This window comes from Callithrix jacchus, chromosome 9 (genome assembly GCF_049354715.1).
Source record: "Callithrix jacchus isolate 240 chromosome 9, calJac240_pri, whole genome shotgun sequence".
NCBI classification, from domain to species: domain Eukaryota; kingdom Metazoa; phylum Chordata; class Mammalia; order Primates; family Cebidae; genus Callithrix; species Callithrix jacchus.
The window spans coordinates 120289411-120302587 of NC_133510.1; the positions used below are offsets into that span (position 1 = coordinate 120289411).

Sequence of the window (13177 nt, forward strand, 5' to 3'; positions counted from 1 at the left end):
GGGGAAACCAGGCAAAGTGACTTAATGGGTGGGAGGGGTCCTAGACAGCCATGCAGCTGGTTTTATGAGAAATGAATGGGCATAGGAGGGAGACTCCCTCCCCACAACAAAGAGCTCATTTTGTAACTAGGTCCAGCTCCCCGGGAGCCTTGGTCTTCTCTGACCCCCGACCCCGTTATCCCCTTGCTCACCTCACATTGGCCAGGGGTCCAGCACTCTCAAAGTTGTCTCTGAGGTCGGGTCCATCGCCTGATGATTTTTGGGAGTCAGAGTAGGAGGAGACGCTATTGAATCGGACCTTGTAGCTCCTGCCAAAATCAAAGAGAACCTGTGAGTTCTGGCCTGGAGCTCCCTCCTGAGATCAACACCCTTGATGAATCTTCAAGTTACCAGTCCTGATTCTAGGGCCTTCTCTTGTATGTTGAGTCAAACCATAACACTCCCATGGCCTCTTTTATAATCTGCCAACTTACCCATGCCCACCACAGTGGTAGCTGTTCATCTGCACTTGACCTTACTGGCACTTAAAAGGCTTCCAGCTATGCTTAACTCAGGAAACTTGAGACCCATAAAGTTGAAACAATTAAATCAGTAAGAAGTCAGGAATAGAACTAACCACCCTCCGAAACCATTAGACCACGTTTTCTCGTTTCTCAAATTTTAATGTACACAGGAATCATCCTGGGATTTCATTAAAATGCAGATTCTGATTAAGCAGGTCTGGGACCTAGCTTGGGGTTCTGCATTTCTAAGAAGCTCATAGGAGATTCCAGTGTCTCCAAACTTTAAGTAGCTAGAAACCAGACTATGCTGTCCAAGATGGCAGCCACTGGCTAAGTGTGGCTATCTAAAGTTAAATTAATTTGAATTAAATACAAGTCAATGTGGTTGGTACACTGCAAACCTCCCTAGGTGATTCTGATGTGCATCCAGGTTTGAGAACCACAGGGTCCAGGTCACTTGCCCTAGTCACATTTCAGGTGCTCCAGAGCCACATGTGGCTAGTGGTTGCTATGGTGGACAGCACAGATATAGAGCATTTACATCTCTGTAGAAAGTTCTTGCGGACAGTGCTGGAGCATCCCACTCAATACTGTCCTTCTGTAAAGTTATGGTCCTTAGACACTTCAGGGCTCTGTCACATTTCACAAAAAACGCTCAGCACTGACACCTGGCATGGAAAGAGATTGCATTTTTTAATTAAACTATTTTGAAGGTGAAGGAAGATGTCATCGGGACTCAAACCTTAGCATGAAAGGCTCAGGAACCTTGAGACTAAAAAAAAAATCCAATTTCTCAGTTTTCCTCTAAAAGTGCTAAGTGTTGCTCTCAGGCAAGGCAAAGCAAAACAAAGCAAATGCGAACAAAAACATCCACAACCAAAGGAACACACAACCAAAACTCCAAAACAAAACCCCAAATTCAAGAAGCAAACTCAACACACAAATCTAGTTACCAAAGATAAAAAAAATCCGAAAAACAAGAAAAGAAAAAAAAAGAGAAAAAGAAGACAAGAGGCCGGGCGCGGTGGCTCATGCCTGTAATCCCAGCACTTTGGGAGGCCGAGGCGGGTGGATCACGAGGTCAAGAGATTGAGACCATCCTGGTCAACATGGTGAAACCCCGTCTCTACTAAAAATACAAAAATTATCTGGGCATGGTGGCGCATGCCTGTAGTGCCAGCTACTCGGGAGGCTGAGGCAGGAGAATTGCCTGAACCCAGGAGGCGGAGGTTGCGGTGAGCCGAGATCGCGCCATTGCACTCCAGCCTGGGTAACAAGAGCGAAACTCCATCTCAAAAAAAAAAAGAAGACGAGAAAAGAAAAAAGAAAAGAAAAGAAATGGTGCATTCTGACAGCAGGGTTTCTAAGCCGGATGTTCTTTTAAGTTTTTGCTCCAGCATCAGGAAAGTTCTAAATATATGTAAGTGTATTTTCTGCCCTAAAATAGTCTCACATTGAGTCATGGAATATATCAGGGGGTGGCTGTGTTGTTAGTGTGGGAGGCATGGTTGATGTTTGTGGGTAAAAATAACAGCACGTGCATTTGTATGAGGCTGGAGGTTTTTCCAAATGCTTTCCTCTTTGTTGTTACCCTTTGACCCTGCCAGCAGGCCACAGAACTGGGTAAGGCAGAGATAACCTCTCCCCATTTGGCAGATGAGAAAGACCGAGGCCCACAGAAGTGACTTGCTCAAGGTTACTTAGTGAGTTAGTAACACAGCTTGGGTTAGAACTCGGGTCTCCTTGAGACCTAGATGTGTGGCCTTGGATGCTCAGGCATTGGGCATTAAGCACACATGTGCACATGCACACACATGCACACTCTACCTGTGCTGGCTGTCACGGGCTGCAGCCAGACTGTGGACTTCTGTGTCACCACGGGGGAGGGGAGGCCCTTTACGGGGAAAGAAACGCAAGGGTTCCGGGTACCTAGAGGGGAGAATCGATGGTGCCCTATCTCTCCCTGAAGGAGGGGTGAGAGGGAACCTGCTAAGAGGCCTCCCAGGATGGGGTGGGAAGGAGAGTGGTGGGGAGAGTGAGGACTAAGATGCTGGAGGTGGGTGTAGAACGAGGGCTGACCACAGGAGCTCAGCAACAGTCTGAGTATCAAAACATGTGAGTCTGGCAGCACATTCGCCGAACAAAGAAAATCAAAAGCGATTTTCTTTCTATTTTTTTTTCTTTGAGATGGAGTCTCGCTCTGTCACCAGGCTGGAGTGCAGTGGCGCGATCTCAGCTCACTACAACCTCCACCTCTTGGCTTCAGGTGATTCTCCTGCCTCAGCTTCCCAAGCAGCTGGGATTACAGGTGTACACTACCATGCCCAGCTAATTTTTATGTTTTTAGTAGAGTTAGGTTTCACCATGTTGGTCAGGCAGGTCTTGAACTCCTGACTCAGGTGATCCTCCTGCCCTGGCCTCCCAAAGTGCTGGAATTACAGGTATAAACCACCCTGCCTGGCCTCAGAAAGGATTTTCTGCTTAACACAGTCAATAAACACCAGCCAGCCACAGCACTTGATGTTCACCTTCAGACACAGGGATCTGCTCCCCACTGGAGCAAATACCGAGTTGGCCTCATCGAAAGGCAGCTCAGTGTGCACACACTGTATGTTCTATACCTTATGGGGGATGCAAGGACTTTTCAAGGGTAATTAAAATTTTTTTTTTGGCCAGGTGCGGTGACAGCACTTTGGGAGGCTGAGGCAGGTGGATCACTTGAGGTCAGGAGTTCAAGACCAGCCTGGCCAACATGGTGAAACCCTGTCTCTACTAAAAATACAAAAATTAGCTAGGTGTGGTGGTACATGCCTATAGTCACAGCTACTTGGGAGGCTGAGGTTGCAGAATTGCTTGAACCGCAGAGGCAAAGGTTGCAGTGAGCCGAGATCAAGCCATTGTACTCCAGCTTTGGTAATAAGAGTGAAACTCCATCTCAAAAAAATATATAGTTTTTAGAGACAGGGTTTTGCTCTGTTGTCCAGGCTGGGGTGCCGTGGTACAGTTATGGCTCACTGTAGCCTCAATTCCCTGAGCTCAAGTGATCCTGCCTCAGCCTCTGGAGTAGCTGAGACTACAGGTGCACACCACCATGTCCAGCTAATTAAAAAATTTTTTTTTTTGCAGAGATGAGATCTTGCTATATTGCACCAGCTGGTTTGAACTCCTGGCTTCAAGCAATCCTCTTACCTCAGCCTCCCGCAGGACTAAGATTACAGGCGTGAGCCACCATGCCCAGCCATGAATGGTAAGTTTGATTAGATGCTTTTTTACTTTACCAAATACCTTTAGAACTCAATCCCACATTAGATGCAGTTCCATTGCAAACATATTTTTGACTACAGGTATGTTTTGTCTTACGAGGTATCTTATCTTTTGAATTCAATTTCTACATTAGCTGTGACTTTACCATGAGCATGAGACAGTAAGCTTCTAAGGAAAGAAGTTCCATTCTTTGATTTTAGAAACTTTTTTTTTTTACGGGTCTGGCTGTTTAGGCTGGCCTCAAATTCTTGGGGTCAGGTGATTCTTCCAGCTCAGCCTCCAGAGCCGCTGAGACTACAGGCGTGTGCTACCATGCCTGACTGCCTTGCACTGATTTTGAATGTAGGTTCCCAAAGAGGGAAAAAGAATAAGAACAATATTTACACAGTGCTCTTACATCTAGTTTCTGATTTGATTCTTACTAATTAGAAAGTCAAGGCAGGTGCTATAATCTCTATTTAATAGAAAAGGAAACTGAGGTATAAGGCTGTGAAGTGACTCAGAAACCAAAATATTGGCCCCAGTAGACTGCAGATACCTCATAACTAAGACCCATCACAAATGGACATCAGATTACAACCACCACCCAGAACTCAAATGTGAATACCAGGTGCCAAATGTCAATGTCCAGTTACCCTCAGGGGATGGTGGGTGATGTCAGAGGGGTCATTCACTTACTTCCTTTCTTCCTGCACAGAGTTGGGGTGCCTCATTTCCATCAATGCACAGCCGAATTTCTGGAGGCCAAAACAGATGGGTGAAATTAGCACATCTTAGTAAGTGGGAAATCAGGTTGGGCACTGAGGATCTGGGGTCCCGGCTGTCAAAGAGGAGACTGATGCCCGGAGGCCAGGATGTCAAGAGAGGTCAGGGGCTCAGGCTGGACAGTAATGCTGGGGTTGCAGATGCAGCTGATACCCCTGCTGTTTAAACGACTACAGGTGTGGACTCCCTACCCCCAGCACACAACTTCCCTTTGGAGACTTCTCTCTATAAAAATATTGTCCCCACATCCTTCATCTACAGCAGAGGACATCAAGCTCATGATGGGAGCAGCCACTGCAAACAAACGGCTGACTTAGGTGACAATATTTTCACCAGGGACTTGCTAACTAGTGGACACCAGTAGACTGAGGACTTGGAACTGTCCAATCTTTGGGATAACTTGGATCCAAATGGAAATTACTGGCTTTGAGGCTCTCGGAGCGTTTGCTACTGAATAGGAGGTATAGGAAGACTCTCAACTGTAGCCCCCTTCTTCCCAATGATGGAACCACACTCTTGAACAGGTAAAAGCTCATCTCACCTCCCCATTCTCAGGGGGATCTCCGTTGCCAAAGGTGCTGGTAACCACAAGGACCAGAGTTTCATGTTCCAGGTGCACGATGTCATATTCTTCCATGGACATAACCTAGGCGGATGGGGGCACAGGTATGGGATGGGGAGAGGAAGAAGGGGATGAGGAGAGAAAAGAGGTGGGAGAGACAAAAAGTGATGGGGGAAGGAGAAGAGGACAGAAAGGAAAAATGTGTCATTTGGAGTCAAGTCATCTCCTTTGGAAGGAGAAACAAAAGATCTGGGGTGTTAACAATTCAATGGGCCCAAGTGGGAAGAACGAAATGCTTTTTGGTAGCGTGGGAACTTACTATGATCACTGTGGCCTGAAGGACTGTGGAGAGTCTGGGGGTAATGGTTCAAGAGGTTGGCAGACACTAGAGACAGATTTGGATGGAATCCCTTGGGATTCTTATAGACAATCGGTCCCGGATTCTTCCTGACCCCAGTCAGGCTGGGAACGACCTGGCTAAAGCTGACCAAGTCTTCTCAACATCGTCTCTAATCCTCCCCTCAGCGTGGGAGCACCTGGCTAAACCAGTCTGAGATACCTGCCTTCTGGAAAGATGATTGCCCTGTGTCTCATCATTGTCTGAGCAACACTTCTCGAAATAGGTTCTAGAAAATCCCAGTCTCCTGAGATGCTTCATGAAAACAAGTGATCCACAGTCAAATATATTTGGGAAACATTTATATCCTATCCTCGCCTCTTTTGGAGATTATAACACATGCTTACAGATTACAGGCTCTGAGAAGTCCCGCAACAGCAATAAAAACCACTGAGCTGCACTTCAGGCAAAGCTTCCCAAACTGACCTCAGAATGGTTTCTTACACACCCTCTAACATTTTGCACGTAAGAGGGAAACTTCATTTTGTGACTCCTGGACTCCTGAAGGGTTCACGGGGAGAGGGATATCACAGTCCCCTGACATGTATGCAAATGTGTGTGCGAGCTGATAGGCATCGTCAGGTGTGTTTTCATCCTTTGCTGAAGCCTTCTTCTCTGCTGACTTGTCTTTCTCCCCATTCCTGCCTTTATTTACCATGAGAAGCTGGGGAAGCTACTGCTGCCCCCACCTACCTTGGCATCAAAGGCATGTTTGAAGATCTCACACAAGGTCTTGGCATAAGCTTGTGATTTGCCGGTCTCTGTGGCATAGAGGATGGTCGCTTTGACTCTCTTGGCCATAGCTTGCCCCATCAGTTTGGCCGAGAACTTGACAGCTCTGGAGGGAAGAGGATGGAGAGGAAAAATGGGAAACAGAACAGGGGAGAGAAGATGCTGGATTGGGACTTTCATGCAAGAACCAGGATCCATGAAATATAACAGAAGAGAACTCTTTTGATCTTTGATGGCTGAAGGGGTTTCCTCAGAGACACTTGAAGCCCTTGAGTTCAAGCACCATATTATTAAAGTATTAGTAAATCCTTTATTTTATTTTTTAACTTCTCTAGAGATAATGTTGGATATTAAATCCTCTATTAAATCCCACCAGAGCAATTAGTCATGAGTTAAAAGGAATAGTTTTGTTAGCTTGGTACTTGATTGATCCCAGGCTTAAGAACCTTGGTTTGCCAAGGATTGTCTCAAAAGATGATTATTCATCCATTTCCTTTCTCTTGCATTCATCAGATATTTGTTAAATGCCTAACTATGTGTTAGTATTGTCGCAGGAACTGGAGACCATAGAGAACATAGCTATGGCATGCAGCTGACATGGGGCTCATATTCTTTTTTCTTTTTTGAGATGGAGTTTTGCTCTTGTCACCCAGGTTGGGGTGCAATGGTGCAATCTAGGCTCACTGCAGCCTCCACCTCCTGTGTTCTAGCTATTCTCCTGCCTGAGCCTCCTGAGTACCTGGGACTACAGGTGCATGCCACCATGCCTGGCTAATTTTTTGCATTTTTAGCAGAGACTGGGGTTTCACCATCTTGGGCAGGCTGGCCTCGGACTTCTGACCTTAGGTGATCCACCTGCCTTGGCCTTCCAAAGTGCTGGGATTACAGGCAGGAGCCACCATGCCCGGTCTTGGGGCTTATATTCTAATGTGTATGTGTATGTGTATGTGTATGTGTATGTGTATGTGTATGTGTATGTGTATGTGTATGTGTATGCACATGTGTGAATGACAGAGAGAGAGAAATGAATCACTAATAAGCCACTAGGCATTGAGTTTGATGGGGTTTTAGAGGTTTATAGATCCACAAGGGAAGGACCAGGTCTGGCTTATTTAGCAAAGCATGTCTAGGGTCTTGCACAGAGCCTGATATTCAATAGGCACTAAATAAATATCTATCAAAAGAAGTTATGGGATGAGCACAGTGGTTCATGCTTGTGATCCTGGCACTTTGGGTGGCTGAGGCGGGAGGATCACTTGAGGGCAAGGGTTTGAAACAAGCTTGATTAACATAGTGAGACCTTGTTTCTATAAAAAAGTAAATAAAATTTATGAATTTTAAAAGCTGCTGCCACAGATACCCTGGGGAGTCTGAACATCAGATGCAGCCTCTTTCTAGCTAAACAGAGAAGCCCAAACCAGTGTCTCTTCCTTCCCCGCTACTGGGCAGGGCGAGTTCTGGGGCATGTAGCAGACAGGTCTGAGGCTCAGGAATACCCGGGCTTAACTCCTGAACGAGTCTCCCTGTTGTAAGTAGGAATCTCTGTGCAGACAAATTGCTAATTTCCCCCCACCTGGGATTAGCGGTGTTAAGTTCATTATTTTTTAGAATCAGGGAAAACGGCCCATGCTGCAGGAAGACTTAGCTAATGGGAAGAAACAGACAGAAATACAAGGTACCTGGAGGGTTCCCTTTGAATAATCTGAGCGCAAAGATGCATCTATAATTAATTCCCATTGTTACTACCCAAAACTTAATAGTGCAATTAATGTTTTAAATTTCTCCCTCTCCTCCCTCCCTTCCCTCCCCAGAGACAGTAGCTGAACTGAAGCCAATGATTGCCCTCCCTGAGAATATCTGAGATAGTCTCGTTAGGGAAATGGTGGCTGATGATGTGTTCTTGTTGGCTGGGGGATGGGATTGCGGTGGAAGGGGAAAGAGAGGGAGAGAGACAGAGAGAGATTCCATGGGCTCTATTAATGGAGCCAGGACATGGGGTTGAGTCCCTTGAAGACCCACCAGTGTCTTGCCTCTGGGGCCCAAGGCTTAGATGGCACCTGTTGTACAACTAGAGAATTCTGGACCCGAGGGAGCTGGGGAAAGAGAGTAGTGTCTTCTGAAAAAAAGCTCCAAACAGTGGTCTATGCTAAGTGGATCAGTGGGGTTCTCTTTTTTTGGGGCAGAAGGCTGGCATCCCCATTAAATCCTACTTATTAGTTAACCCACCCTACTTGTCTGCTGGTCCCCTGCAGTCAGGAATTCTTCAGGAAAATCACTCCTCAGTAGTCTCAGGCCATAGCCCTCTTCCCTCCCTTCCTTGCTTAAACTTCATTCATTTCATTCTTTTTTCTATAGCCACCTCCTGTAGGAAGCCCTCCCTGAACTCCCAAACTCCTCGAGCCATTATTATTTCCAGGAACCATTCCTCGATGGTACCTTTTGCAGTGGCCATGTTTACTGTATTTATTGATTCTTTGACAAAGGAATGGCTGTGAGCTTCCTGACAGCAGGGACAGTGTTCGTCTAGCTTGCCATGATCCCCTTGGAGCTCTGCACGGTGCCTGACAGAATCTGAATAGTTAGGACTACAGGTGTGTGCCACAACACCTAGCTAATGAATGAATGAGTAAATGAATGAATGAGTAAAATTAGGGGTCAGTCCTGAACGAGGGTGCTCTCCAGGCAATAGTGTGCTGGAGCCGACTAACTCTAGCTCCTTTCTACTCTGGGTTCTGTGACTTCCTAGGCCAGGTGCAGTGGCTCACACCTGTAATCCTAACACTTTGGGAGGCTGAGGAAGGAGGATTGCTTGAGGCCAGGTGTTTGAGACTAGCCTGGGCAACAAAGTGAGACCCCTCCAGCCTGGGCAACAGAGTGAGACCCAAGAAGAAAGAAAAGAAAAGAAAGAGAAAGAAAGAAAAAAAGAAGGAAGGAAGCAAAGAATGAAAGAAAAGAAAAGAAAAAAGAGAAAGAGAGAGAGAAAAGAAAAGAAAAAAGAGAAAGAAAGAAAGAAAAAGAAGGAATTGATCATAGGGAGAATATTTACATTATGGAAACTGGCAAATATTAAAATCAAGGTGGCCAGGCATGGTGGCTCACGCCTGTAATCCCAGTACTTTGGGAGGCCAAGGTGGGTAGATCACCAGGTCAGGACTTTGAGACCAGCCTGGCCAACATGGTGAAACCCCATCTCTACTAAAAATACAAAAATTAGCCAGGCATAGTGGTGCACACCTGTAATCTCAGCTACTCTGGAGGCTGAGGCAGGAGAGTCACTTCAACCTGGGAGATGGAGGTTGCAGTGAGCTGAGATTGCACCATTGCACTCCGGCCTGGGCAAGAGAGAGACTCCATCTCAAAAAAAAAAAAAAAAATCAAGGTATTACTATTATTATTATTAGGAGGGCTGGTTTGCCAACACACCACTGCCTCCAGGACAAGAATTTAGGAAACTGGGGTGAGGAAAGTAAGGCTGAGAAGAAGGGTTGAAACCACATTCACAGCTCAGACTCAGAGATAAAGAAGGCACACCGGCTGGAGAAGAAGGTTCACACCTGTGATCCCAGTACTTTGGGAGGCCAAGGCAGAGTGGATCACCTGAGTCAGGAGTTCGAGACCAGCCTGGCCAACATGACAAAGCCCCATCTCTACAAAAAATATATAAAATTAGCATGGCGTGTGCCCTCTCTTACAGAGAGGTCAGAGGGCACAGGCATCCGCCCAGCCCTCTTCTCTCCTCCAAGCTCTCTGAGTTTGTGGGCACATCCACCTGACCTGCCCACTGCAGGAAACTTACTCTGCCAGCTTCTTGAAGCCAATGGCTCGCCGCTTTGTGGGAGTCCCATTGGTGCCTTTCCAGACGTGGGTGTTCCAGGGATCAGGCTGAGAAGAGAGGAGAGAGCTATGGTCACTCACTGCAGTGAGGGCATCTGGCTCCTGCTGGAGATGCTCAGGACCCCTGGGGCTATGGCTGCCTGACCTTTGGCCCCTGAAGGGAAGAATTCTGCCCAGTGGTGACCGCCTTGGGGGTACGGATGCAGGTGGGATCCTTTCCCAGTGGGTGGTCCAGCCTTGGCAGTGTCCTACTAGCTCTACCCCCTCAGCCCAACCATGCCCAACCTGCTAATTAAAAAAAATTTTTTTTAGAGATGGGGGTCTCACTATGTTGCTCAGGCTGATCTCAAACTCCTGGCCTCAAGTCACCCTCCCGTCTTAACCTCCCAAATTACTGGGATTACAGGCATGAGCCATCATGTCAGCCTCATACAGTCTCTCCTGTTCTTTCAGCGAGAACTGTGCTGTGCAATATGGTAGCTAGCAGCCACACGTGGCTATTGAGTGTCCAGACTGCTAGTCTGGGTTGAAATGAGCCTAAATGTGATACACACACCAAACCACCAGACACAGAACACTTAATATGAAAAGAGGCAGGGACAGGGCAGGACCTGGTATTCGAAGGAGGGGGTGAGCCGGTAGTTGAGCATCTCCTGGTGGAACACAGGGGTGATGCTTCCGGACATGGGGGGCACGATCCACACCCAGTCGGCAGGGCAGCCTCCCCGGGAGCGGTACTCATTCTCCATGTGCTTAATGAAGGACTCAGTGGCAGAGTGATGGTCAACAATGGTCACTTTGTCGCTCTGCGGGAGGAGAGGGGACGGGGTCAGGAGGCACAAGAAGCTGGGGTATTGTGAGGACTGCCTTCCCCACAGAGCAGCATTTCCCAAAGGTAGGTCCCAGAGATGGTGTAGAGCAGTGTGAAGGGAAACGGTGATTCTCTCTGCGTTTCTCGTCCAGTCCTTCTACATAGACTCAGGAGAAAGTCTTCATCGGGTGCTATGGCGTCTTTAACACCTTCCTTGTGGATCTCGCCAATCTTCCTCTCTCCCATCCCAACCCCCACATTTTTCTTTCTTTTTAAATTTTTTAATTTTTATAGGTTTTGGGGGGAACAGGTGGTATTTATTTGGTTACGTGCGTGGTGATTTGTGAGGCCTTGGTATACCCATCACCTGAGCAGGACACACTGAACCCCATTTGTAGCTTTTTATTCCTCACCCTTTGCATGCTTTCCTCCTGAGTCCCCAAAGTCCACCACGTCATTCTTATGCCTTTGCATCCTCATTGCTTAGCTCCCACTTATGGGTGAGAATATACGATGTTTAGTTTTCCATTCCTGAGTTACTTCACTTAGAATAATAATCTCCAGTCTCATCCAGGTTGCTGTGAATGCCATGAATTCATTCCCATTTACAGCTGAGTAGTATTGCATTATATATATATAAATTTATATACATAAATTCCATCATATATATATATATCACTCACCTTTCTTTCAGTCATATATATGCGCACACATACCACAGTTTATTTACTTGTTGACTGATGAGCATTTAGGTTAGTTCCACATTTTTAGCAATCTGCGAATTGTGTTGCTATAAATGTGTGTGCAAGTATCTTTTTTGTATAATGACTTCTTTTCCTCTGGGTAAATACCCAGTAGTGGGATTGCTGGATCAAAAGTAGTTCTGCTTTTAGTTTTTTGCTTTTTTTTTTAGACAGGGTCTCATTCTGTCACCCAGACTGGAGCGTAATGGCACAATCTCAGCTCACTGCAACCTCTGCCTTCCAGGCTCAAGCGATTCTCCTGCCTCAGCCTCCCAAGTAGCTGGGATTACAGGCAAATGCACTACTGCCTGGTTAACTTTTGTATTTTTAGTAGAGACAGGCTTCACCATGTTAGCCAGGCTGGTCTCGAACTCCTGACCTCAAACGATCCATCCGCCTCAGCCTCCCAAAGTGCTGGGATTGCAGGTGTGAGCCATTGCGCCTGGCCTTATAGTTCTTTAGGGAATCCCCGCTTTGTCTTCTGTAGTCATTGTACTAGTTTCCATTCCCACCAGCAGTGCAGAAGTGTTCCCTTTTCGCAGCATCCACATCCACATCTATTATTTTTTGTTTATGACCATTCTTACAGGAGTATGGTGGTATCACATTGTGGTTTTGATTTGCATTTTCCTGATAATTAGTGATGTTGAGCATGTTTTTCATGTTTGTTGATCATTTGTATATCTTCTTTTTTTATTTGTTATTTATTATAGAGGCAGGGTCTCACTATGTTGCCCAGGTTGGTCTCAAACTCCTGGCCTCAAGTGATCCACCTGCCTTGGCCTCTCAAAGTGCTGGGATTACAGGCGTGAGCCACTGCATCCACTGCCCCTCCCCCATTTTTTGTAAATAAGAGGAAGTATCTAGCTACAATTGCTCCCTTTTGTTTTGTTCTCCTGGTGTTTGCTTGTTTATGTATTTAGTATTACAATTACCTTATATTTATGGCAAACAGTGCTGGCTCTCCATTTAGAGTGGTGATATGAAATCTTAAAATACACATTTTTAAGTAATAAAGATGAGTCAATTAAGAAATACAACAAGTCCATCACAGCTGAGATGGGTGGGGGTGGACTAGCTGTCAGGGAAAGCCGGCCCTGGGGCCTGCTGTGGTTGATGGGTTTGAATTCATATCTTTGTCCAAGTGATGTTTTCTCTCTCTGCCCACCTTGCCCCCTTCCTGCACTTTTCTGTTTTCATTATTCATCTTTTTTTTTTTTTGAGATGGAGTCTCGCTCTTGTCACCCAGGCTGGAGTGTAGTGGCCTGATCTCAGCTCACTGCGACCTCCATCTCCCAAGTTCAAGTGATTCTCCTGCCTCATCCTCCTGAGTAGCTGGGATTACAGGCATGCACCACCATGCCTGGCTAATTTTGTATTTTTAGTAGAGACAGGGTTTCACCCTGTTGGCCAGGCTAGTCTCGAACTCCTGACCTCAGGTGATCCGCCCGCCTCAGCCTCCCAAAGTGGTGGGATTACAGGCGTGAGCCACTGCACCCAGCTAGTTTTCATTATTCATCTCACTCACATCCTATTGTCTCTGGCTTGACAGACTTCATACCAGTT

The 13177-nt window shown here is 46.5% G+C and overlaps 1 protein-coding gene across 11 annotated transcripts in view; it reads right to left on the reverse strand.

Annotated features, from left to right (window-relative positions):
• The window catches only part of NOS1 (nitric oxide synthase 1), a 230922-nt gene that overhangs the window by 39581 nt on the left and 178164 nt on the right, over positions 1 to 13177 (reverse strand). For 6 of the 11 annotated variants that reach the window (XM_035257768.3, XM_035257765.3, XM_035257763.3 and 3 more), the window contains 7 exons: positions 10669 to 10863; positions 10020 to 10105; positions 6185 to 6329; positions 5074 to 5178; positions 4446 to 4504; positions 2331 to 2432; positions 192 to 308 (listed from right to left, as the gene is read on the reverse strand). In XM_035257768.3, coding sequence (XP_035113659.2) covers positions 192 to 308; positions 2331 to 2432; positions 4446 to 4504; positions 5074 to 5178; positions 6185 to 6329; positions 10020 to 10105; positions 10669 to 10863 — 809 coding nt within the window. The remainder of the gene's footprint in view (positions 1 to 191; positions 309 to 2330; positions 2433 to 4445; positions 4505 to 5073; positions 5179 to 6184; positions 6330 to 10019; positions 10106 to 10668; positions 10864 to 13177) is intronic. The other 5 variants (XM_078337402.1, XM_035257769.3, XM_078337400.1 and 2 more) reach the window with 1 other exon arrangement.